The following is a 25,598-nucleotide window of genomic DNA, read 5'->3' as shown; positions in this document are numbered from 1 at the left end:
TGTTTTACTATTTAAAATCATTTGCCGTCTTAAAAGTGGTTGCTCCTGGGAGATTTGAGATGCTGGGCACATTTGCACATGGCTCCGCCCTTACCTAGAGAAATTCTCACCTCCAAGCTCCTTTTTGCACCACTCTGTGAATGACGGTGATGTAGAAGGCAGGCATCTTGGAATATGAGGAATAGGATTAACTTCTTGTCAAATCTTTCCCCATCTCATCACTTATTTTCATGTATCTTGGTCTTTGGATTCAAATTGCTGTTTGAGGCTCCATCATTTATGTTATTAATTTTATAGATAGGATTTTTTGTTTCCCTTTTGCTATTCCCTATGTGGCTCCTCTCATACCAATCTTACATCTCCCTGCCATGCATGCTCACCACATTTTAATTTAATGGTGTGTCTGCTCTGTTTTTCAGATGGAGATATTTTCACTTATACAAGACGTGAACCTATTGGGGTGTGTGGCCAAATCATCCCTGTAAGTTCTCCCTCATGAATTCCAATGGGGGAAAGAAAGCTGTAATTCCATTTGATCTGAAGCCCATTACCACATGAGTGAAGCATATACGGTGGTTATGTGTGAAGTAAATTCAGTAAGCATGACAGCCTGAGGCACATATTCCTGTAACTGAACATCTTGGATAGGAGCTAGCTGGTCCAGAACCCCCTCAATACACTGCTGTACCCTTTGAGAGTGTTTTAATGTTGCCTAATAAGCCTTAAGTGTTTACTGCATAGGCTGTTTTGGACATTGTGCTGTGTTCTTGTTTTTTTATGAGCTGTGATTTATAAGTATATGACAAAAGTTTGTCATGACTCATCTGTGTTGGGAATCTTTCAGTGGGACACAGCAGGGCACACTGCTCCCAATACTTCTGTCTCCTTCTTGAGACTTCCCACCATGGACAGTAGCCGCAGCAAGATTGTTCAAATCCCGGAAAACATCTTTTGATTTAAATGGAAGTAATAACTTCCATGACAGCGGGAAGAATGTGTGGCCTGTATTGTGCCTTTAAATAGCAAGTTTGAATACTCAAAATTCTTCTGCCCAAAAATCATGTTCTAAATGTAACCAGATTTCCTCCAAGCTTAACATAGGACACTGGCCACATACAGCTGATATAATTTAAAAGGCTAAATGAAACCACAGTGAAGTGTCCTGAAGTTTTCTGAATGACAATGACTCTCATTTAGAAAGACTGAACATACCAATGTATGTAATGGAACTCTTCAGTACCTCAAGGTTTAAAAAACACTCAAACACAACTATATCACTCTAACAGCTAGCACTGTTGGATAAGTATCAACATTAACTTCATAGCCATCAATTTCTTAATTAATCCTGGGGACATTCATCTAAAGTAGAGAGGACTGTTTTCACCACTCATGGGTGGTGAATATATAAGTAAAGAAATGGTCATGCATTTGACTTCTTATAGCTGGTTTGCTGGGATCAGAACTCAAGCACTCACCCTGTGAATGTGACATTTATTTGCCTCTAACAGTGTTGTTTGTCCTTGGCTGAGCCTAGCTCACTGGTGTGGAGAATACATTCAATATGTTTAAATCCCTGAGATTACTCTCTAGCACACATGGACACACAATCTCTTGGATATAATTTTTTCCAAATTATAATATTGGATAAAATACAATAAGTGCCTTCCAGGGAGAAAGAGGAAGAGGATTTTACATTTTTAAAATGCAAATAAATTACAATGTGCTTATCTATATGTGAAACCATACAGTAGCATTTTTCTTGTAAAATAAGAATTCAAAATATCAGGACTTGATTGAATTTGGTAACTTTTTCCTGTTCCCTTCTCCTATATAGTTTGTTTTGAGCTTTTTATCATTTACTAGTTTCTTTTGTGAACTTAAGTAAAATAACCTAGATAATTACACACAACTTCTAAAATGTTAGTCAACTTGTATCAGGGTAGCAGGCATCATTAACAAATATGGTTTTGTGTGATGCCAAGAGTCCATTGTTCAATTTTGCTCTCTAGTGGAATGGTCCATTGGTTACGTTCACTTGGAAGATAGGCCCTGCCCTTTGCTGTGGGAACACCGTGATTGTCAAGCCTGCAGAGCAGACTCCTCTCACTGCTCTTCACATGGCATCTTTAATAAAAGAGGTGAGTCTCCAGAGTCAAACGTGAGGGGTCTCCAGTTTGACCTTACAGGCCTCATTCATACTACTGTGAGCTTCTCTGTTCACACATGGCTCCTGCCCAGTCATGCAGATGAAAGCTACAGAACTAGAGGTTGGGACCTCTGTCAGCCAGCGCAATTGTGTCTCCACCTAAATAATGACAGAGGCTTATAACGAGTCACCTTGTAACTCATTACTTATTAAGCTATATCTTTACCATCCAGCTTATAACTGGCCTGGTGCTTCTGTGAACTATTTCACAGCAGTTATTTTAGTTTTATTATCTATAAAAGTTGGAGGCTTCTATATGCCAATATGCCTGCTATGCCAATGTTTTTAGTTTTGCTGGTGGTGACAATAAATTCTACCGTTTGTTATAGGTAATTTAACATACACTCTTATAGCCTATCAATTTGAGTTCCTTTTATAAAATTTGACACAGCTAATCAATGGAGTGATGATCAGTTGTCACAGTTTTGTTATCAACTTGACATACCTAGGAAGAGTGTGCCTCATCTGAGAAATTTTCTTCATCATCAGATTGGCCTGTGCCCATACCTGTGGGGTGTTTTCTTGATCCCTGATTGATGTAGTAAGACTCATCCCACTGTGGGCGGTGCTATCCCTAGGCAGGTGGGCCTGGCTATAAGGCAGATGAGCTAGCTAGAGAAATTAAGGGAGTAAGTAGCATTTCTCCATGGTCTGTGCTTTAGTACCTAGCTCCAGGTTCCTGCCTTGGCTTCCCTCAAAAATAGACGTAACCTATAAACCAAATAAACTCCTTCCCTCCCAAGTTTGTTTTGGCCAATGTTTGATCATAGCAAATGAGAAGCAACTAAGACCCCCAGTAGAGAGAGATTTGTACTTAGAACATAGTGTTCTAAGGGGTTACCACCTTTAGAGATATTTTCATGAGGAAAAGAAATTAAAAACAGCAATGAATAAAGGACAAATACACTTAGATGAGTCTTCCTGATAGAAGAACTTCCAAGGTGAGCACAATGAAACAGCAGCTGTCTCCCACTCAGGTCTTTTATGAATTGAATTATTGATCTTGATCTATTAACTGCTTGATTCTTACCTTGTAGGCAGGATTTCCTCCTGGTGTGGTGAATGTTGTGCCTGGTTATGGGCCAACCGCAGGGGCAGCCATCTCCTCACACATGGACATTGACAAAGTATCCTTCACGGGATCAATAGAGGTAGTCCCATTTTCTGAATGTCTCATCTCTAACAAGCAGAAACATGCTCTCTGAAACAGTCTTGTCAGCCAACACTTTCTTTAAAAAAGTTGCTTTAGTGGTTTGTTACTTACTCTAGACTCCAAATATGTTTATCAAGCACAAGTGGATTAATTTTGGAAAGAAGAAAATACCTTTTACCAATTTGGAAGGAGTATAGTAAACAATTTGTAGTGTAATCATTAGCATTTCTTAGGAGCAATAAAGTCTTTGAGGCTGTCAGATGATCAGTAAAGTGTGTGGTAGGAAATACAAATCAGGCCAGAGTGAAAAATGAGGAAGACACTGTGAAAGAATAAGTGGGTATAAGTTCATTTTTAGCCAGGGTTTCCCTAAGCATACCTACTTACTATTTATTTATTTCTATTGATCTATTTTCAGAGTTAAATTTATTCATAAAATATTTAAAAGATTGAAAGTCTAGGCAACTTAATTCTCTACTGTCTAAATGCACAATAGTAGTTCAGTCATCACATAGCCCTAGACAATTACCTTATTTTTCTGATGAAGTAGAAACCTTTCATTATATTCCACCATGTGGAGTAGGAAAAGAATGCGAGAGAGAGAGAGAGAGAGAGAGAGAGAGAGAGAGAGAGAGAGACTCAATAATAATTTAAACAGGATTCAAAAGTCAAAACCAACAATGATCATAGATAATACTCTAGACAGGAAAGGATCCACAGAGAAAATAAAGTGAAACCAAAGCAATGTATTTTTCTTCAAAGAAGCAGCTAGCCTTAGAGAAGAAATGAGATTGGTGGGATTCCAGCTAAGTGTGCTAGGAGCAAAGAGCTCAGAGCCAGTTTCTTTTTTTCTGTGCAAAGTGATACATGTTTGAAAAGGGGGAGAGTGGTAAGGTAGGTAGAGGGAGAGAGAGAGAAAGAAAGAAATAGAGAGAGGTGATTAAGAGTGAGACCACTGTGATAAATTGGCAGGGAAATAGGCAGTCACTGTGTATTTATAAGATTTACTCAGATATACATGACACCATTTGAAGCTGACTCAGAAACATCTTTATGAGCTTTTGAAGATCAGGGAAAAAGAATCAGAATTACGTCCATCTCATCAGAACTAGGTTCAAGGAGGATGTTTGCTAAGAGCTGATCCCAAATAAAGGACCAACCTGGAGGCAGTCTGGCCTGGGAGGCTATAGAAAGAGAGGAAGAGAGGTGAGATTTAGATGATGTAGAGAATACTAGTTTGGCTGGACAGAGTTGTCTGGATGTCACCAAAGGGGTGGAAAGTCAATACCTGAGGTGCTTGGTGGGTATTTTTGATCAAATACAAAGAGGAAGTTCTGATGAAAATGAAAATAACCTCTTACCTGTCCACACATTAAAGTAATCTCTTACGTCTGTCCACAAGCATTTTCTGACTTGCCTCACATTTGAAGACTTCATGGTGGAGGCTTTTATACTTGAAGGTGCCAGATCTTGAACAACACCATTTTATGTTTCTTCTAAATAAAATTAAATGGTGATACAAATGTCCTATAAATGGAAAGTATTAAATGAACCTATCTACATGGGAACAAACTAAGCCTCTTCCTCTGTGATGTTTGATTTCAGGTTGGCAAATTAATCAAAGAAGCTGCAGGGAAAAGCAATCTGAAGAGGGTCACCCTGGAGCTTGGGGGAAAGAGCCCTTGCATTGTGTTTGCAGATGCTGACTGTGAGTACAAGTCCCCTGTTAGCATCTCACCTTCTTCCTCCTGATGCCTGGTAATGTCACAGTTACCTGGAGTCCCACAGCTGTAAGACTTCGCTTCAAGGTGTAAGGAAGTAGAGTCCATGGTGATTCTGGAAAGCTTTTAAATTGTTCCTATAGCATACAGCCCATAAATTAAACAAAGATAAAATTTTGTCCTGGGTTGGAATAGCTTGCTACTTCCTAGTGTCAATCTGAAGTAGTACAAATGGACTGAGTCTAGGATCTGTGATGTGGTTTTGATAATTCCATACCTTCAACTGTGTTGAGGACGTGTGATACTTGAGACATTTACACCAAAAGGAGCCTGGCTGCCAGCAGGGTTCTGTTTTTCCTCTGCCTTCATTCTGGACCATTCATCTGGAGAGGTCCAGAAGAAACTTGGACCTATCAAATCTCTCTCTCTCTCTCTCTCTCTCTCTCTCTCTCTCTCCCTCTCCCTCTCCCCTCCATATTAAGAGTAGTTAAGTTTATTGTTTTATGTGATCCTATCCATAATTATTCACATCATTCTGATTTTATTACCAAATGAAATCCTCATGTTACTTCCTAAACAGTAGCTATTTAGCTGAAAATTGTGATAAAAATTCCTTTGACTTGTCCTTCAGTGGCTTCATACTTACAATGAGGCTACAAGCAAAGAGTCCATAGAAGTTGCTGTTGTAACTATTGGGATCTTTACTAGAAATATTAGAACTGACTACTTAGTTAGCAAAATTCCTAGTTTGTCACTCTGTAAACTCTCCTTATTACACTTCCAACGCCTACTCTTAGCTCACAGATTCACACCCGAGTTCTACAATCATAAACTGAGCATTCCTCATTTATAAATTCACACACACACACACACACACACACACACACACACACACACACACACACACAAACACACACACACTCATGTCTTTTTGTTTAGAATCAACAATATTATAATAAAAAAATCTAGGCACATTGGAGCATCTCAACTAAGCAAAGAGTTGGTTTTTTGTTTTGTTTTGAACTTTGTATGCATTGATGCTTTGCCAACATGCATATGTGTGTGTGAGGGTTCCAGATCCCTTGGAACTGGAGTTACATAGACAATATCAAGCTGCCATGTGTTTTCTGGGAATTGAACCCAGGTCCTCTGGAAGAGCACTGCTCTTAACTGATGAGCCATCTCACCAGCCCTAAGCAAAGAGTTTGTATGCTTGCATGACTTAGGCTTTTGTTAGATTTTGGAATATTTTTCTTGGAGTAGGTTGGGAGGGTGAATTGTTCTGATGTAGTTATTGTTACTTGTTTGGGTCTCATTTTCGGAAAGCTAACATTTTTCTATTGACCAAAGTATTCAATAATGTTTTGAGATTATTAAAGGCAATGGGCAATTCAGATTTCTCTTGTCAGCTAGTTCAAACCTGACACCTAAAAGAAATACAATTGCCTGAAGTATTATAAAATGGAAGTAGTTATAAAGTTATTTTCAATGATATTTTATCTTCTAATAAAAGCTACATTCCTTAGAAGTCATAAGAGACACCATCTTTTCAGGGTTCTCTTGTCATTATTATTTCCATGGTGAATAAAGGATCAACGAGTCTAATTTGTTACCTGGCTTTTAAGCAGTGGAATATATTGAGTCTATGTTTCATCAGATGATTGATTATTTTTCCTGTTACCATATTGCATCTGAGAAATATATATGTGTTTATGTATTCTTTACAAAATGTTCCTTCTCTCTTGTAAATGTTTCCTTTGCAGTGGACAATGCTGTTGAGTTTGCACACCAAGGAGTGTTCTTCCACCAGGGTCAGATTTGTGTAGCAGCATCCAGGCTTTTCGTTGAGGAGTCAATTTATGACGAGTTTGTGAAACGGAGTGTTGAGCGGGCTAAGAAATATGTTCTTGGAAATCCTCTGAACTCAGGAATAAATCAAGGTCCTCAGGTGAGTAAACATTAGGAAGGCGAGCATTTTGGATTTAAAACTAATCTTTTTAGGCCTAATTTTGGTTGAGTAAGATTAACCTCTTATTCATGCTTGTTGGTAGTTGATATTACCTTGGTCTGGTAATTTAATGAATCTAACTTCAAACAGCAAAGACATTTTTCTGTTTTGTGTTGGCCATTATTTATTTATTTTTATTTCTATATAGAAATCTAGGAGCCATGGTGGGAATGAAGCATGGAAAGAAGGGCCGGGGAGATGGATCAACATAGAACACATTTGCCACACTACTCTAAAGACCAGAGTTCTGATTCTAACACCCACACAAAAGCAGGATGTGTTTAGGAGCCCTTCTGTAATCCCAGTGCTAAGAAGGGTGAGCTGGCCAGTTAGACTGGAGCTATGAGTTTAGTGAGAAAACTTCCCTTAGAAGAAAAGTTAAAAACAGAAAAAAAGGAAAGAAAAATTGAAAACCATTGAGGAAGACACACAATATTAACCTTTGACATCCACACACATGTACATATATGTACATGCACCTGTATACACTTCCTCACACAAGCGCACACATACATACATGCATTTGCTCTCACTTCTACCCACTTGCATGCAAACATACACACCTGCGCACTATACTCACATAGGCATTCCAAAAAGAAGGAAAATTTAAAAATGCTATCATTTCTTGAACTCTTTAACTGGTAAAACTCTTAATTCCTACATACAATTTTTAGTCTAGAAGTTTATAACATATCTGTGAATTCTCCCTCATAATCAATCCTTCATCTCAGCTGTCATTCTTTAAGTGGTAAAGCACTCCCCAACTCTCTGCAGGGTTTGGGTATTCATTCTGTAACACAACCAAATAGGTATGGAGAAAACAAAGGTCATATATATTTGTATAGGAAAAATAGTTTTTACAATTTTGGGAGGTCTTTTTTAAGATTACTAACTTAATGTGTTTGAGTTTTTCAGCAGTTATAATAGGTATGTTATTTATTTTATATTGCATATTAGTGTTCACATAGGGATAGTTCATTTATAAAGTGCTGTTTAACTTCACTCATATATACCTACACACACACACACACACACACACACACACACACACACACAAAACATCATATGCTTGGGATGATCAGTGATTTAGTTTGAAAAGAAATTTGACCTTTCCTCTACTCAACTTTCTTGCCAATAATGAGGATATAGTAATATCAATCTCAAGGATTCACTACACACTAAAATGAGACAAACTGTGTGGTACCTTGACACATCTAGCACCATATTGATTTGGCTGTATATTCATAAATGTCTATTAAATAAAAAATCCTAAAAGCCTTTAATGCATGGTAACAACTTCTCCCCTTAGAAGTAATTAGATTTTTTTAATTAAAAAAATTGAGAATTTTATTTGAGTACATTTCTGCTTCTTCCTTTTCTCCCCTCCATCTAGTCCCTTTTCCCCCTCAAGTCAATGACATCTTCTTTAATTATTGCTGCACATATATCTACAATTATGTATAAATATAGCCTGCTGAGTGCATTTGGTGTGGCTTGTATGTTGATGGTTTACTGCTTGGGATTGTGTAACCTGTCAGGGGATTTCTCTTCAGCAAAATTGATTCCCTCTGTCATCAGCTATTTATTTCCTGGTTCTTCCTCTGGTGTAGAGTCTTGTGAGATTTTCTACATCCATGTTGGCTTGTCAACTGTTTTCATCATTGTATGAGTCTTGTTTAGGTGAACATATTTTTGAGATATGAGTCATATATATGGCTTCCTTGTTGTATATAGAAGACACTCTCTCACAACAAACATGCTAGTTCTCTAGCTCTTATAAACTTTATGGCCCTTATTTCACAATGTTCCCTGAGACATGGTGTAGGAGTTTTGTTGTATGCATGTTTCTACTCTTAATTAGTGTATTGTGCTCATGCAGCTATTTTAAAATTTTATGTAAAATTAATAAATACAGATTAGTAGTTAATCATCTATAATTAAGCTTGTAGTCATATTGGGTATATTTTCAAGGTTAAACAGATATATTTTAGGTAGATAGATATGTTTCAAATTCTTTGGAGGCCTACAGAATATGGCATTTAAGATGTTTAATAGCCTAAGACTTTCATGACAGTGAGACATGTCTGCTCCTGGGCAGCATCAATCTATTTCATAAAAGGATGATGTGCATCAAAGAACCTCCATATGGAATTTGCTTTCATTGTGGCAAAGCTAGCCATTTAGGCAAGAAACTGCTCTTGCCTTGAATGCTGATAGTATGCTGCAAAAATTGGACAAACAAGTCACAAGGGTAAAAGACTGCCAAACTTTGCCCAAACAAGGTGGGACAGTCCTTCAAAATTCCTGCTTCTTAGAAAAGCCTGCCAGATATTCTAGGCCTGTAGGCTAAAGATGGATGTCTCAATATTGCAGAGGAAATTTGGGTGACTTTCCAGGCAGCCAGACATCTCTGTTGTTTCTTTAGGTTTAGAAGTTGCTTGCCATGCACTTTCTGTTGACTCAGGTAATACTAAATCTTTCTGGGGTCTTTGATGGAGTTGAGGACTAGATAGCTATAGTTACAGTTTTCTTTAGTTATGATAAAAGGTAAATTAGGTTCAGAGCTTTGGATTCATCAAGATAGGATAGATAATGGAGTGATTTCTCCAAATTTACAAAATGCAAAGGGATCAAATATTGGAATATTGTAAATGTAATTCTTACTTGATAACTGTTCTTATTATGTATATATAGTGTAGTTAGAGTTTTCCTGCCTGGCCCAGTCAGGACAAATCTCTCTTACCCGCCAGTCCCACAGTTGCTCAGACCCAACCAAGAAAGCACACAGAGACTTACATTGCTTACAAATTATATGGCTGTGGCAGGCTTCTTGTTATCTAGTTCTTCTATCTTAAATTAATCCATTTCTATTAGTCTATACTTTGCCACTTGGTTCGTGGCTTACCTGTATCTTACATCTTCCTTGTCATGGCGGTGGCTGGCAGTGTCTCTCTCCAGTCTTCTACTTCCCCAAATTCTCTACTCTCTTGTCCCGCCTATACTTCCTGTCTGGCCACTGGCCAATCAGAACTTTATTTACACAGAGCAATATCCACAGCACTTCCCCTTTTCTTTTTTTTTTTTTTTAAGGAAGGTTTTAACTTTTACATAGTACAATTACATATAACAAAACAATTATCAAGCAAGAATAACAGTTACAATATTAAAGAAGATATCCTATCTATCTTATATTTGTGGGTCTAAGGTTTTGTATCTAACTTATCTTTTATCATAATTGAGGAAATTATAACTATCTAGTCTTCAACCACATCAAAGACCTCAGAAGGATATAATATTACCTGAGAACCGGGAGAAGGATGCAAGCTACTTTTGGGAGTCTTGCAGGGTAGACAGAGACAGCTGGCATTAATGGATATCCTAAAAGCAATAGAATTGATCTTATAAAGAGAGCTGATTGGATCTTGCCTCGAATTGTACGTGAAAAACCCATATCTGGAGTTTGGACATTTTATACAGATGCCAACAAACAAGGAAAGGCAGGTTACAAATCAGAAAATTTAAGTAAAGTGGTTCAAAGTCCTTATAATTCAGTTCAAAAATCGGAATTGTATGCTATTCTGTTGGTATTAATGGATTTTTCAGAACCTCTCAATATAGTTACTGACTCTCAGTATGCTGAAAGAGTGGTATTACATATTGAAACTGCAGAATTTATCCCTGATGCTTCAGAATTAACTTCACTATTTATTCAATTACAAGATACAATTAGGGAAAGGAGTCATCCTTTATATATAACTCACATCCGATCCCATACTGGTCTGCCAGGCCCTCTAGCACAAGGTAATGATGAGATTGATAAATTATTGATAGGAAATGTGCTGGAGGTCTCAGAATTTCATAAGAAACATCATGTCAATAGTAAAGGTTTAAAAAAGGATTTTAAATGTTCTAATAACTTAGGAATTTTTCTTTTTTGCTATGACTATGAGACATGATGGCTCCTGGTAGTACCAATCTACTTCAGAGAAAATATGGGCATTGAAGAAACTGCATATGGAGCTAACTTTCATTGTGGCAAAAGTCAGCCACTGGACAACAAAGTATCCTCGAATCAACTGCTGACAAACAGGACAGACAGGACATGAAACCAAGGACTATCAATTCTTGCCAAAACAAGCGTGGTTGTGGCTTTAACAAAAGGCATCTTCTGAAGCCAGGACAATATGGCACCATCCCTGAAGTGAGTGACCTTTGCAATCTGTAAAAGGTACCGTGCCCTTTTCTTCGAAGGCAGCTGAACAGGGAGTGGGCCAATGGCTTCTGATATGCAATGGAACAGCAGATGAAACAGTTATTCTTGAAGAATAACTAAGCTCACCTCTCTCAATAGTAGACTGGCGTTTAATAGAGAGATGTGGAGAAGAACAGGATGCCAAGATGAAGCCACATATACACAGCCAAGAAAAATGGACAGCTGAATTGAAAAGACATCAATAATTTCCAGAATTTAAAATCCTGAATCAGGACATGACACTAATGGAGTTCAGGTGTTTCTGGTACATGGACTGCTCTCACCAAATGTGAGGTCAAACTGTTGACCTTGTATACATCCTAGTTCACAAAAGAGTCTGTCAGATACGCTAAGCCTGTAGGCTGAAGATGATGCCCCAACACTGCGGAGAACCTCAGGTGACTGTCCAGGCAGCTGGTTGTTTCTGTCAACTCACATTTTTCTTTTTTTTGGAAGCTGCTTGCATGCACTTCTTGTTTTTATTTTTTATTAGGTAGTATTATTTCCTTCTTAGGTCTCTGAGGGAGTTGAAGATCAGTTAGTTATAGTTATAATTATCTTTGTTAAGGATTTCAGAAAAACTCACTAAGAGCTGTAAGTGTATAAATTTGAAAGACGTTATAAGACAGTTCTGTTAGCTATATAAGTTAGGATAAAAAGTGAATCAGGTATATTCTGGACTTATCAAAATAGGATAGATAATGGAATTATTTTCTCTGAATTTGTCAAATACAAATGGACTAGACATTGTTTAGGTATTTATTGTTTGTATATATGGTATATATAGTTATTGTACTTTTGTATATAGTTTTTCTTATATTAGTTATAACTTTTTCCTTTTTTCTTTTTATTAAAATAGAAAAGGGGAAATATATTGATATTTTATTTGTGTTGAAATGTGATTTTATTTGTATGTCAATAAAGTTGCCTTGAGTTCAGAGCAAGCCAGAGCAGAAGCCAAGCAGTAGTTGGGCACGCCTTTAATCCCAGCACTTGAGAGGCAGAGCTAGGCGGATCTCTGTGTGTTCAAGGACACAGCCAGCATGGCAGACACACACCTTTAATCTCAATACCAACCATAGACGACCCGGAGGTCTGTACAAACAGGCAGTGACAAGGAGGTCATGTGGCTGGGTTTACAACCAATGAGAAAACAGAACAGAAAGTCTTTAAATAGACAGGATGCACAGAAGTAGGTCTCTTGCGGAGAGGAAGAACCACAGAAGCAGTGAAGGGTAAGGTTTTCCTCTCTTGCTCTGACCTCGTGATTTAACTCTGCAATCGGTTCTGTGTTTCTTATTTAACAAGCCGGATACATCTACAATATAGTCTCACTATGTTAATGCTAAAACACTTACTTTCTTTTTTGACAAAAAGGGGGAAATGTTGGGGAATATTACATTAACTAGGCAAAGTTGTCTTATATTTGTTTATGCTGTGTTTGTTTAATGTGTTGCTGTTTTACCTTGCCTGCCTAAGGTACCTGATTAGTCTAATAAAAAGCTGAATGGCCAATAGTTAGGCCGTAGAGTAACATACCCACTGGAACTGAGTCAAAGTCATCTTTCCCACTTCACTCCTTTTATTTCACTCAAGACTACAATCCAGAAAAATGTGTTTAATCATTAACGTTTTTTTCTTCCAAAGTGAGTAAACAGCAGTTGTATGAAAATTTCATATAATCCCATGTCACCAATTTCTGTGCTTATGTGACTACACTAAATTTAAATACTTTTAAGGTTTCTTGCCTCAAAATTCATGAGAAAGAAATCATAGTGAAGAATAAAATAGGTATCTGTCACCTATTTTGAAACAGCAGATTTAATATGAATATCCTGGCATTTTGAAGCCCTCATTTACAATATGTCATCTTTATTGTCACTCTTTTTCTTGTGATTTCTTTCAATTAGATTGACAAGGAACAACATGATAAAATACTTGATCTCATTGAGAGTGGGAAGAAAGAAGGAGCCAAACTGGAGTGCGGTGGTGGACGCTGGGGGAACAAAGGCTTCTTCATCCAGCCCACAGTCTTCTCCAATGTTACTGATGAGATGCGCATTGCCAAAGAGGAGGTAATGCTTCTATGTGGTTCTGTTTCTGGGCTTGCCATGTTCTTCTGTGTGTAACCTGTGTGTCTCCCTAAAACTCTCAGCTCCTTGAATAGCATTTCCCTGAAATGACTGATGATACAGTCTAAAGTAATTTGTGATCCAGACTAGTTGCAGTGAGGTAACCAATGGGCCTACAAATAGTTTGTATCAAACACAGAACATAGTCTATAACAGCTCTTATAGATGCTCCATTCACAGCCTTAAAGGAATGGGAAAGGGCCCTGTCATTTGTAAGAATAGGAATAAATGGGCACATGTTGTGTTACATGTCAGGCACTGAACAACATACATTGAATGATCTCAGTTATGAAAAGAACATAAAAACGTCAGCCTCATAGAGACAGAGTGGACTGTCTGTAAGGTAAGTGAGGCTGAGTCCTGGGGAGTTCAATTTAGTAGCATCAATTGATACCCAGTTATTCAGTGTATAATAACAGGAACAAATTATGAAAATGGTAGTTAATATACTTCACAAGTCAGAGAACTTTTAATATGCAGAGATATGAGCACTTGCCTTGGACAGTGAAAGTGTCATGTACTACACTACAATAAGAAGATATAATGACTCAAAGGCACTGAGTAATAATTTAAACATTCAATATATCTATACTCATCCCTGACAAAGGATCTGAAAGGGTGTTTTCTTTGCCTCCATAACATAAGCAAATAAAGAGAAAAAGGTAATATTCAGCTTTGTGAGGAGAGGAAATAAATATAAGGACCAGAAATAAAAATTAAATGTATATGGATCATCCAACATACTTAAGTTGTCTGTATTCACTCCTTAACTGCACTTGAATTTCTATATTTATTGGTCAATTCTTTGACCAGAGCTATTGTTATTGTAGATTTTGATTAATGTATGCAAAGGACAATAAAGCAGAAAGTAATCTTCATTCAAGGAAGCATTTATTGTGTCCTATAAGCCCTCGTTGGAATGTTTAATCTGCTACTTCAGAACTGGAACCTGGGAGCCCATTCTGTGTCAGCTAAATTGTTGCAACACTGAGCAAACCCCCTGCCATCCTGAGGCACCTGCTTTCTGCTTACACTGTTCACATTGTTATGCCTCCCAGTTACAGGGTCATGACAGAATTTGGAGCCCCAGGGTGTGCCCTCAGACTTCAGAGATTGGCCACTAACTGCCCTGTGACACTCAAATTGACTTGGAACCAGAAAACCCCTTGAAGCTTGAGGGTTTTTGCCAACCCATGTTCACATTTCCCAAGAAATTGTGCTAGCATTCAGAAAAGCCTTTTATTTAATTTTGATGAACACCTTACCAAAATATAGTTGTTTAGTATCTATGAGAAAATCCAGGTGTTTCCTATTCCCTGGGGGTGAGGGTGGGGGTTGAGATACAGACTAGGATCTGTGTGGGTTTTACTGACTTGATTCCAGTAGAAAAGAAGGGCTGGCTAAAACTGAATTAGACAAGTTGTGACTCTTGTTCCCTGTCTGTGACTCTAGCCACTGCCAGAGGCCTCAGATTTGGGTTAGTATAGGATGGTTCTGGAGTAAGGCTTCCAGTAATAAGTATTTCTTATTTTTTATTTTTTTGGTAATTCTGTACATGATTGGGTGACTAGTAGAATCTGGATAAAAAAATTTGTGCTGTTTTAGCTAATTTTTATAATTATAAAAGTATCCAAATATAACCAAATGGATGATATTTAAATCAATGATACACTGATGTTTGAAGCATCAACACTGTTCTCAGTTATTGTCTATTTGTTATTCTTAGAGCAAAGGACTGTTTTCTAGGTCTTTCTGTCTTGTGCAGTAACTTGAACAATGAAGAAAACTAGGCTTAGGGTTTACAATGCTTACAAGGAAATCATGCACTTAATGATTTGACGTTTGGTCCTTACATTTCAGGTAGTTTTGTTACAACAAGTAAGAATAAATGTTGCCATGATGATTGGTGTCTGCATGATGATTGGTGTCACACAAGATCACAACATGTTTCCATGTTCATTGGCCATGGCCACCTGTTTTGATCCTTACACATAGGTCTGAAGTGAGAGATAAGATTGTAGTCCATGTAGAGAGGCTTCTAGGGAAGCATATGTAGTGTTTTTAAAGCATATGTAGTTTATGTACTGTTACCCTGGTTTTTGTGTCATTCTTATGTAGATATTTGGACCAGTGCAACAAATCATGAAGTTTAAATCTATAGATGATGTGATCAAGAGAGCAAACAATACTACCTATGGCCTGGCAGCAGGAGTCTTCACGAAAGACCTGGATAAGGCCATAACTGTGTCTTCTGCTCTGCAGGCTGGGATAGTGTGGTAAGTGCATCTGAAGTAAGGGGTGCCCTTCATGTATCAGCCACATGGGCAGGCTGAAATGACCTCCTCCAGACTTGAATTTTCATAGAATTATCTGACCTGTTTGCAAAATAGTTTCTGTAAGTAAAAAATAAAAACAAATCATCCTCTTCCACCTTTTCTCAAGTTACTTGTGTAGAACATTGACCATTTTATGGCTGTTTGATTTATACAATATACGTGTTGTCAGATAATTTCAGGGCACTCGGGTCTCTGCTATAAACAAGTGAGGTGAAAGAAAAATTCTGTTATAATCAACCATATATTAGATAATGTGTATTGGTACCTTATATCCACTAGATGTTATTGCTGTTACTATCATTTACCATATTTAAAATCGAACCTAAGGTGTTACATTATCTGAACACATGGCCTAGTCATGAGCTCTATCCTAGTCTGCTTTATACTTTTTCATACGAGACAGGAACTCAGTTTCTGAATTTGGCCTTGAACTCACTCTGTGGCTCACACTAGCCTTGTACTTCTCATTCTCCTGCAACATGCTCCTGAGAGGCTGGGATCACAGGTCTACATCCTAAACATGGTGCTATTTAATTATTTAAAAAAATAATTTATGCGTATGGGTTTATATGTATGTCAGCCCACCAAGTGAGTGCCTGATGCACAAAGAAACCGGAAGAAGGTATCAGCTCTGCTGGAATTGGAGTCTAGGCAGTTGTAAGCTGCAGGATGTGGGTGCTGGGAACCAACTCAATCCTCTGTAAAAAGCAGCAAGGACTGTGAACTCTGAGCCATCTCTCTAGCCCTTTCTCTAGCTTTTGACTTAGTCTGTTCTTTGATTTTTGTAAGTTAACTTTAATACAAATTCTCAGGCTGTTCCTCTCTAAGTAAGGATCTGCCCAGCCAGTCCATTCCCCAGAACTGTTTCCTCAGCAGCCTTTTTCTCATCATTTCTCCTTCCCCTCAGTCCTGGCAATGGCACAAGCTATTTTCATTCTCTTACATAGTCCAGTTAAAGAAATTTAGGCACAGAAAAGCATCCTGGGGCACACAACCAGGCAGTTCTTGACCCTCTTGATTACTTGAAATACCTTTTTCTCCTATGAAAGTCAGAGTCATCAGCTAGTTACCATTGGTTCGAAGTTGCAATGTATTTCTTGCACTCATCATTTTACTTACCCAACAACTACTACTTGATACCTCAAACCTTGTCTTGGGTAAAAACCAGGAGCTTGCTGAGGTTTAGAAACTTATTGAGACCATTCAATGTATGCATTTAACCAGCTTGACACTGAAATGAAAAATCCAAAATGCTTTGAAATATGCCAATGTAATGTTAAAACTGTTTGTATTTTGGAGCATTTCAAATTTTGTATTTTCAAATATTGGTTTTTCTACCAGTAAAACCTATGTGAATAGTCCATAGACTGAAAAACTCCCAAACTGAAAGACTTCTAGTGCCCTGCATTTCACATAAGGAATACATAGCCTATATTATTGAGAGCTTAAATACTTGTAACATGGGCCTGGGGAGATGGCTCAGCAAGGAAAGTGATTGGTGTGCAAACATAAGAGACGGAATTTCGTTCTAGCTTCCATGTGAAAGCCAGATATGCTGGCCTGTGCTTTGAACTCTACCTCTGTGGCCAGAGGCAGAAGCATCCTTAGACTTTACTGGCTAGGCAATTTAGCTAAATTGGTGAGCCTCAAGCTCTGTGGGAGATGTAGTCCCAAAAGGTAAGATGGACAGAAATTGAAAAAAAAAAAAGATAAAAAGAAAATGACCTTTATCTCTTCTCTGGCTTCCATGTATCTTCCCTGTACATGTGCACATACACACACACACACACACACACACACACACACACACACACACACACACACATTAGATGAATGAAAAAATTATATAAGCAACCAAATGAGGGATGATATTGAGAATCAAAAATCTCAATCATAATACGTCTCTGTGATTTATTCTGGGCATAGGTCTGTTATTCGATGAAACTTTTTAAAACTGCTATAAAATCTTAATAGCATTAAACACAAGTGCTCAAAGGCCTGATGTTAGTTTTTTTTATAGTGGCATTTCCCCTCAAGTCTCTTAAAAGAAATCAAAGTCTCATCTAATTAGTATAACTAATGATCAACCCAGATTTTTTCTATGATAAAAGTATTAGTAAATTCAGTGTTACTAACTCACAGATGTTCATAGTCTACATTTACTAAAGACTTACTGTGTCCATGTATTTTTATAAATCATCTGTCAGAGGTCAACAGCTGCTCTATAAAATACAGAACATTATTCTGTCTGCATTAGCATTACAATAATTGCTCATGCCCTGCAGAAGCATACTCCAGTAACCACTCTCCTGTTGCCTTCATCTACTACTGAGCTACTCTTTAGTGCTGGGCATATTTTTTTCTGTATTTTTCTGTAGAAACATCTTCAAAATATTTCTAAAAGTTGATTACCAGATTGATAATTGGGTCCAATTCCTGCTACCACTTCTGTTTAAGCCATCTATTGACCAATGAGTGAAACAAGTATTGATACATATAATAATTGCAAAAGAGAGTTGATTTTAGACTGTTAAGTGTACAGACTTCAAGACCACCAAAAGCTTCATGCATATAAGGCATTAAAGAACGCCATTCCAACTCAGCCTTAGCTGCTTCTTTCGATGGCACATTTATGGCACACTGATTTTTCCCTCTGTTATGATTCAAGCTAACCATAATATATTCAAATTCATATTCATAGTTGTGTCATTTATTTCTAGATAATACATGGGATGCTTTGTGTATTCTAAATTACAGTGCTGCTTTTTATCTCAGTGATCATATTAGATTAAAACAAAGGAGTTCTTAAAAAGATTTCTGAATTTTTAAATTTCCTGCTTGGAAATTATGGGGTGAGTTAAGCATTATCTATAGTAGCCACCTCTTCTTTGTTTTAGGGTGAACTGCTATTTGGCTATTAGCATCCAGTGCCCCTTTGGTGGATTCAAGATGTCTGGAAATGGGCGAGAACTGTAAGCTGAACTTTATATTACAATAAATACATGCTTTGTGATAAGGATTGCCACTCCCAGGAAACTGTTCTGTTTTCACTACTTTGGGAGTAAACTGCACCTACTTTTATTACCAAATAGTTTTTAAATGTTGGAAGTAATTCCTTAGTGCAGAAAAGCAATAGCATATGGGATATACTTTATTAAGCTCCTACTACTCAAACAAGGCCATGGTAAGTACCCCACCTTGGTAACTAAATTGTTGTCTGTGTATACGATTGCCTATGGTATATGTAAATAGAAGCTATTTGGGAAACATTTTCAGAAAGCAGGTAAAAAGGTAAACTGGTGACATTGAGATGCATGTAAGTAAATATTGAAACATTCTAGATATTTGAATATGCCTTTTAAATTATAGTTGCCTTATCTCACTCAAACTTATATACTTCTGGTGAAGTCTACCTAATAACCATGATGCATCTGTAAAGTAAGGCATTTGCTGGAAAATGTCCACAAAGAATTACTGAGATGATTACCTCTAATGACTCTTTCCAAGTCATTTCCAAGTTATTTTCAAAGGCGGAAAAGCAGAATAAACAAATTCGGAATCAGGGTTCCCAAAGAACCCCAAATAGTGAAGTCAGATGAGTTTTTATTGTCTTGACTGTGTTTGTCAAGTCAGTTTAGCAAACTTTTCCCTGAACCTCCTTCATTAAGGCTCATTTCTTGGCACTAAGCAGACATTGCTTAGTCTCATACTGCTTTATGCATTGTGTAGAATGTCATGGGAAGCAAGAATGCTATGTGCAGGTTTACTGGAGCTCATCAAGATCCACTCAATCAGAATTAGCATTCGATGAAGGGCCCAGGGTATTTGTATACAGAATATTTAGAAATGAAAGACAGTAATATATAGATTTTTCTTAGCTAAGGAAAAATGTAAGGCAATAGATGCTCTTGTGGTCTGCGTTAAAATAATGTATGTACAGTTTTCTCAGGAAAATGACTTAGGTCAGCCTTGATGTGACAATACACATCGAACTCTCCAGAGTGTCCAGTTCCATAGTAACCCTAAATACAAAGGGGAAGCAACTTGGTCAAAAGTATGGGCTAATTTGTCTGCCTCTTTGATAGGAACTACTTATTTAAACAATACATTTTAATGGACTTTAGAGAGCTCAGTCAAGCCCTTTTACATATGTTGAAAAATATGGTTTTGAGGTTTTCAAGAGCTAGTTTCAGAAGTTTAAATTATTCACAAAAACAATCAATACTATGGGATTATTGATTGCTCAGGAGAAGAAGACATTGTCTACATTTATAACTGAATCAGGAGCAGTGCTGGTAGAGAAGTACTAAAATCCAGCTCCTTTGCAGACCTGTGTGTGTATAGGTTTTATGATCCTGGGAATAGTCCTGTAATGTGATCTTCTTATCCAAACAATGCATAAAAGAACTGAGTGCAGTCCTTCTAAATTAAATCATCCACCAGGTGGAAGGAAATCATGGTTTCCAAAATTGGCCTCAGGTAGAATCCAAATAAGTCACTATGGTATCTACAGATGGACTCAATTCAGCTTCTGGTTACTTGGGATTGACTTGAAAACTTTTATTGTATTGTAGGATGTTGAATGTTAGAGAAGACCAACATCCACTAAAATCTAAAAAGCCTAAATCAGGCCAATCTTTAGTTTCTTTCCTCCTTAAAAGGAATACAAGCAATCCAAAAATAAAATAAAACAAAACAAACAAAGGAACAAAATCCCACCTACAAAGATTAGGTGTTTGTTTTGCCCAGAGTCAAAAGACCTTGTTAAAACTCCAGCTTCAGAAGAACAGAACACCCTGAATGAAAGTGAACCTTGGTCATTCTCTAGATGCTCACCACTTCTGAGATAATGCAGATGATGAATTCAGGCTCTAGTGCAGATGGTGGACAGTCTGCTGTTCTTCAGTGACCATACAGTACAATGTGAGCTATACATCTCTTACTTATTGATCTGACAAAAATCTGACCAGGTTGAATTATGATTTGGATAACTAGTTGTGTGGTCAACTAGATTAACATAAATAAAGAATATTGTCTGTGAAAATAAACAGTGCGGAATTATTTAAAATAAAAGACATTTTAGGGGCTTGAGAGATGGCTCAGTGGTTAAGAGCACCAACTGCTCTTCCAGAGGTCCTGAGTTCAATTCCCAGCAACCACATGGTGGCTCACAACCACTTGTAATGAGATCTGGTGTCCTCTTCTGGCCTGCAGGAACACATGCAGGCAGAATACTGTATACATAATAAGTAAATAAATCTTTTTAAAAAGAAAAAAAAAAACATTTTAGAATATTGCTGTCCACTGATGAGTTTATATTTGGTCATGAAGCTTATGGTCAGTCAGCAACTATATGAACTACTATGTATTCAGTAAATATTTTACATTGTCTCTACTCAGATAAGCCAGAAAAAACTTTCACAAATTACCAGGGATTATATTTGATTACACTGCAGTATGCAATCATATTTATATGCATTTTTCTTCCTTCTCTAGGGGTGAGCATGGTATTTATGAATACACTGAGCTCAAAACAGTCGCAATAAAAGTATCCCAGAAGAACTCATAAAGAAAACAGTAGAGTGAAGACAACCCCTTCGGCAATGGCTGCACACCTCCTATAGTCATCAGTATAGTGTTTTCCTATAACTCTTTCTTCTATTGATTTCTTTTTTTTTTTTTTTTCATTTTTTTGGTTTTTTGAGATAGGGTTTCTCTGTGTAGTTTTGGTTCCTGTCCTTCATCTCACTCTGTAGACCAGGCTGGCCTCAAACTTACAGAGATCTGCATGGCTCTGCCTCCCAGTACTGGGATTAAAGGAGTGTGCCACCACATCCAGGCCTTCTATTGATTTTTTTAAACATAAGTGATTCATCACACGTAGAAGTGAAGCATGAATGTCACACATAGAAAACCTGTAGCTGAATCTGAAAGAATCATTAGCCTTCTAATATGCGACCCCAATTCATATCCTAGATTGAAAGGGAAGATTTAGGTGCAAGCTCTCAGTTAACTGTCATGATCATGTGCTTTCCACAGTAGCTACTTGTTTAGAATATTTACTTGATAATGAGGACCAGTCATGATTTAATTTCTGCCCCTCAGTGACTCCTTGAATTCCTCAATGTGCACAATGACTGCAGAATAAATTGCTCTGTTCCCTGTGGTTATCCCTTCTGATTGTTGTGAATTGTTTTCTAGAATGCCATGCCTGCTTGTCAAATGAAATGCCTAGCAGAAATTAGAAATATTAAAGCTTAATAAAGGCACTCTCACATGATTTTGTTCAACTTGAATTTTTAAAATACATATTCTTCGAAAATTCCATATATGTATTATTGTGATCATATTTAAACTCGTTCTCCCCTATGACTCCTTCCAGATCTGCATCCATGTATATCCTCCTCCCAATTTCAGGTACTGTTACATTTATTATGACCCATTGAATGCAGTTACTGCTGCCCATATACACAAGAGTGTAGAACCATTGGTGGGGCATGGTCAGTCTACCAGGAGCCATACCTCTGGAGAAAACAGACTTTCCTTCCACCAGCGGCCATCAACTCCTAACTGCTCCTCTGAGGAAAGTGACTTCTGTGCTTCTGCATCATATTGTAATGTTGACAGGCTTTTTCTTGTCCAGGTCTTGCCATAGTTAACCACAACCACCATAAGTTCACAAGTACAATGAACCTGTCATGTCCAGAAGACCTTATTTGGTAGCGGTCTTCCCTGATCTCTGGCCATTAATATTTTACTCTTCTTCCATGATGTTCCCTGGGCCTTGGAGAGAGGGGTGGTGATATGGAAGTCCCATTTATTCCTGAACATTCCATAGAGATTTATTTTCTGCATTTTAGCCAGGTGTGAATCTCTGTGTTAATTATCCTCTAAAAAAGCAACTTCTCTAGAGAAGACTGAGACATGCAATAATCTATGTCCAAAGAATTCAACATTTGGAGGAAATTTGATACACTCTATCCTTTTAGTTTGTTCTTATAGCTCAAGTGATTCACACAAATGTACATAGAAACTTCTGTTACTTCAAAAGTAAGACAGTAGGAAGAAGGCTTCTTTTTTTGTTGTTTTAGGTTGGAATGAAACACAGATAGCTGCTCAGTTTATTCAGGAATACAGTGGACATCCCCTCCCCCCTTTTAAAAAAGGTCACACAGATGGGTGTAATCTTAACCATAGAATACAATATGATTTGATAACTGAAGGGAGAATGCCTTCCTCTTCCTCCACAAAACATTCTGACACCCATAAGAGGTGAACAAGTACTTAAAGCAACCCAGGTATAATATCATATTACACTTAGACTCAGTTTCTAAAAGAGAAGAGAAATGGTTCAGCAGTCACTCATATAGAGCTTCTTGATCTGCTAAGCATGACTTTTCAATTACAAATGAAAATCTGAAAAGAAACACTGAATGAACTTCAGGGTAACACTGAAAGTAATCTGTTCCTGAGGTCCATATAACTTATAGAAGGATCTCACTGCACATTACCATTCTACCTTAATGCTCACCCATGGATAGACCAACATTGTCATAATGTCCTATTTGAAGTTTATAAGAAGGATTTCCCCAATTTGATTTAGCACAACTATATCACACTTCAGATGAGTGATAGTATTGGTTCCACCCTGACACTAATAGGAAGAAAGAAGGAAAATTAAGTTACAATGAGCTTAGTATTGATTATAAATTGACTTGGAATTGATTGGATTATGGAAGTACATTCAAAATGACCTTATAGATCAGAACACACCAGCATGTTCTACCTCCTTTTCACTTCTGAAATAGAGAAAGCAGGTGTTCAGCCACTAGAAACACAGTGGGACTCTCTCTGTGCAGGTCCGCATCCTTGGTACAATATTAATCCTAAAATGAGCCATATTCTTTCCAACTCCTCACACCAACAGGCCCTGGACTTCCCTGTGGAATCATGGGGACTGAATTCATATTGTAACTTTTCAGTCGTTTGCAAAGAAATGCTCTGTCTCCATCATGAGTCTTCTCTTCTTTCATATATTTTAAATGTGGATAATTCCCCAGGAATCATAGAGCTAAGTAGTTGGACAGAAGCTGCTACCTGGCACTGACTTGGCTGATTATATGAATGAGAGATTTGTGCAATAGTCCTGACTCTTAGATTCAAAAATTAGTAAAACAAAAATATACTTCCATCCTACAGTAGAACATGAGAGTGTTGTTTGAGCTACTGTCCTCTTTGCAGCAACAAAATAATTAACAATACATGGTATAAAATATGAAAGGTATATTATAGTTTATAGTTCCCAGGGGAAATATTCCAATATGATGGAAAAGATTTAGGAAGAGTATTGGGAATCTAGCTCTAGAATTGAGTCCATGGTCAGGAGTCGGAGAGCAAATAGGAATTTCTGATGTGTATAAAACTTGAGTACTCCACAGGAATCCATTTCTCAAAGGAGGCTCCATTTCCTAAAGGTTGCATGACTGCAAAACGTCACTGGCAGCTTGGGATCCAGGGTTCAAACTCATGAATTGTAGTGGATATTTCACATTCAAACCATAAATGTGAATTCTGAAGCCAAATATTAGTGACAATGATTAAGGATCATAGATTAGATTAACATAAAACCTGTGTTCCAAAATAACAGATTAACAATAAGAGAACTAATAACATTAGGAAGAAGGTATCTAAGGAAGTACCAGCTTGAATCCTTAACCTATGATGAAGAAGATTTGGGGGAAGATTTGATGAAGACATCCCATTTAGGGCTGGATGTTCCAAGGTCTCTTAGTTTCTGATCGGGCTGTGGATCTCTGTTTACTACCATCTGTTACAGAAAGAAGTTTCTCTGATAATGGTTGATTAAGGCACTGAGCAATGAGTTTAGCAGAATTATTTGACCATATTTATAATCATTTTTTTGAATTAATTATCTGGCATTTCATCTAAGTTGTTTTTGTTGGAGGCATTATTATGTGACTGATAATTTTTTTTGAGGAAAAATATTGCCTCAGTATTTTCCTATTACCTGCAGTTTGCATTGGGATCTGCCCCTGTAGATTAGATCATTGTTTCAATTTTATTGTAATTGTTATTTCAATTTGGGTTGTATGTCTTCTTTAATGGAGGTGTTTGCAGTGTTCAAGAGAGACTAGGTTATGAGATAGTTATATTGGTATTTTCCTCTGTTATCATGATTTCTCAGGCAACAGGCTCTTTCTGTAGTTCATTTCTCTGGGTTGAGTATTGTCTTCAGCAAATGTCACTATCCAGCTGTTGACCCACCGTGATTAACAGAGGGGCAGGTGGTGACAAAACAGCTATTTGTTAAGTACTGAGAATTTTCATGAATAAAAGGATCTTGATAGCACTGTGAATAGTTGACAATATTGACAATGTTAGGTATTGTGGGTATGAGTGGAAAAGAAAAAAGAGGTAAACAATCAAGGTAAGACTTATGATTAGTATTAGTTTATTAGGTGGAAAGTATAGGAGACAGAGACATGTAGAAGTGGAAATAATAGAGGCCAAGGAAAAAGAGAGAGTAAATATGTTGGCATCTTGGACAACAGTAGACTAACAAGAAGGGGTAAGATCTATATCTAGGTGCCATAAACAGGGTTCATTTCTGGGCTTTGGAAGATGTACTACTAAGAGGAAGGGTATGGATAATAGAAAGGAAAGGAAGAAGGCAGAGATGGAGAAACAGCATGAATCAGAGAAAAGTATGAACTGGAGGGAACAGTTTTAGCGTGCTACAACTGATGTTGTGTGGAGGGGGGACAGAGAG

General features: G+C 37.5%; 1 protein-coding gene across 1 annotated transcript in view; it reads left to right on the top strand.

Moving 5' to 3' along the window:
• Positions 1-21,501, top strand: part of LOC118568917 (aldehyde dehydrogenase, cytosolic 1) — a 32,347-nt gene extending 10,846 nt beyond the window's left edge. The window contains exons 5-13 of the mRNA XM_036166483.1: positions 420-481; positions 2,010-2,138; positions 3,244-3,357; positions 4,965-5,067; positions 6,844-7,028; positions 13,251-13,415; positions 15,591-15,748; positions 18,706-18,780; positions 21,305-21,501. Of these exons, the coding sequence (XP_036022376.1) occupies positions 420-481; positions 2,010-2,138; positions 3,244-3,357; positions 4,965-5,067; positions 6,844-7,028; positions 13,251-13,415; positions 15,591-15,748; positions 18,706-18,780; positions 21,305-21,377 (1,064 nt within the window). The 3' untranslated portion in view covers positions 21,378-21,501. The remainder of the gene's footprint in view (positions 1-419; positions 482-2,009; positions 2,139-3,243; positions 3,358-4,964; positions 5,068-6,843; positions 7,029-13,250; positions 13,416-15,590; positions 15,749-18,705; positions 18,781-21,304) is intronic.
• Positions 21,502-25,598: the final 4,097 nt, after the last annotated feature.

Source organism: Onychomys torridus, chromosome 1 (assembly GCF_903995425.1).
Source record: "Onychomys torridus chromosome 1, mOncTor1.1, whole genome shotgun sequence".
Lineage (NCBI taxonomy): Eukaryota > Metazoa > Chordata > Mammalia > Rodentia > Cricetidae > Onychomys > Onychomys torridus.
This window is presented reverse-complemented; position numbering and strand designations above follow the sequence as displayed.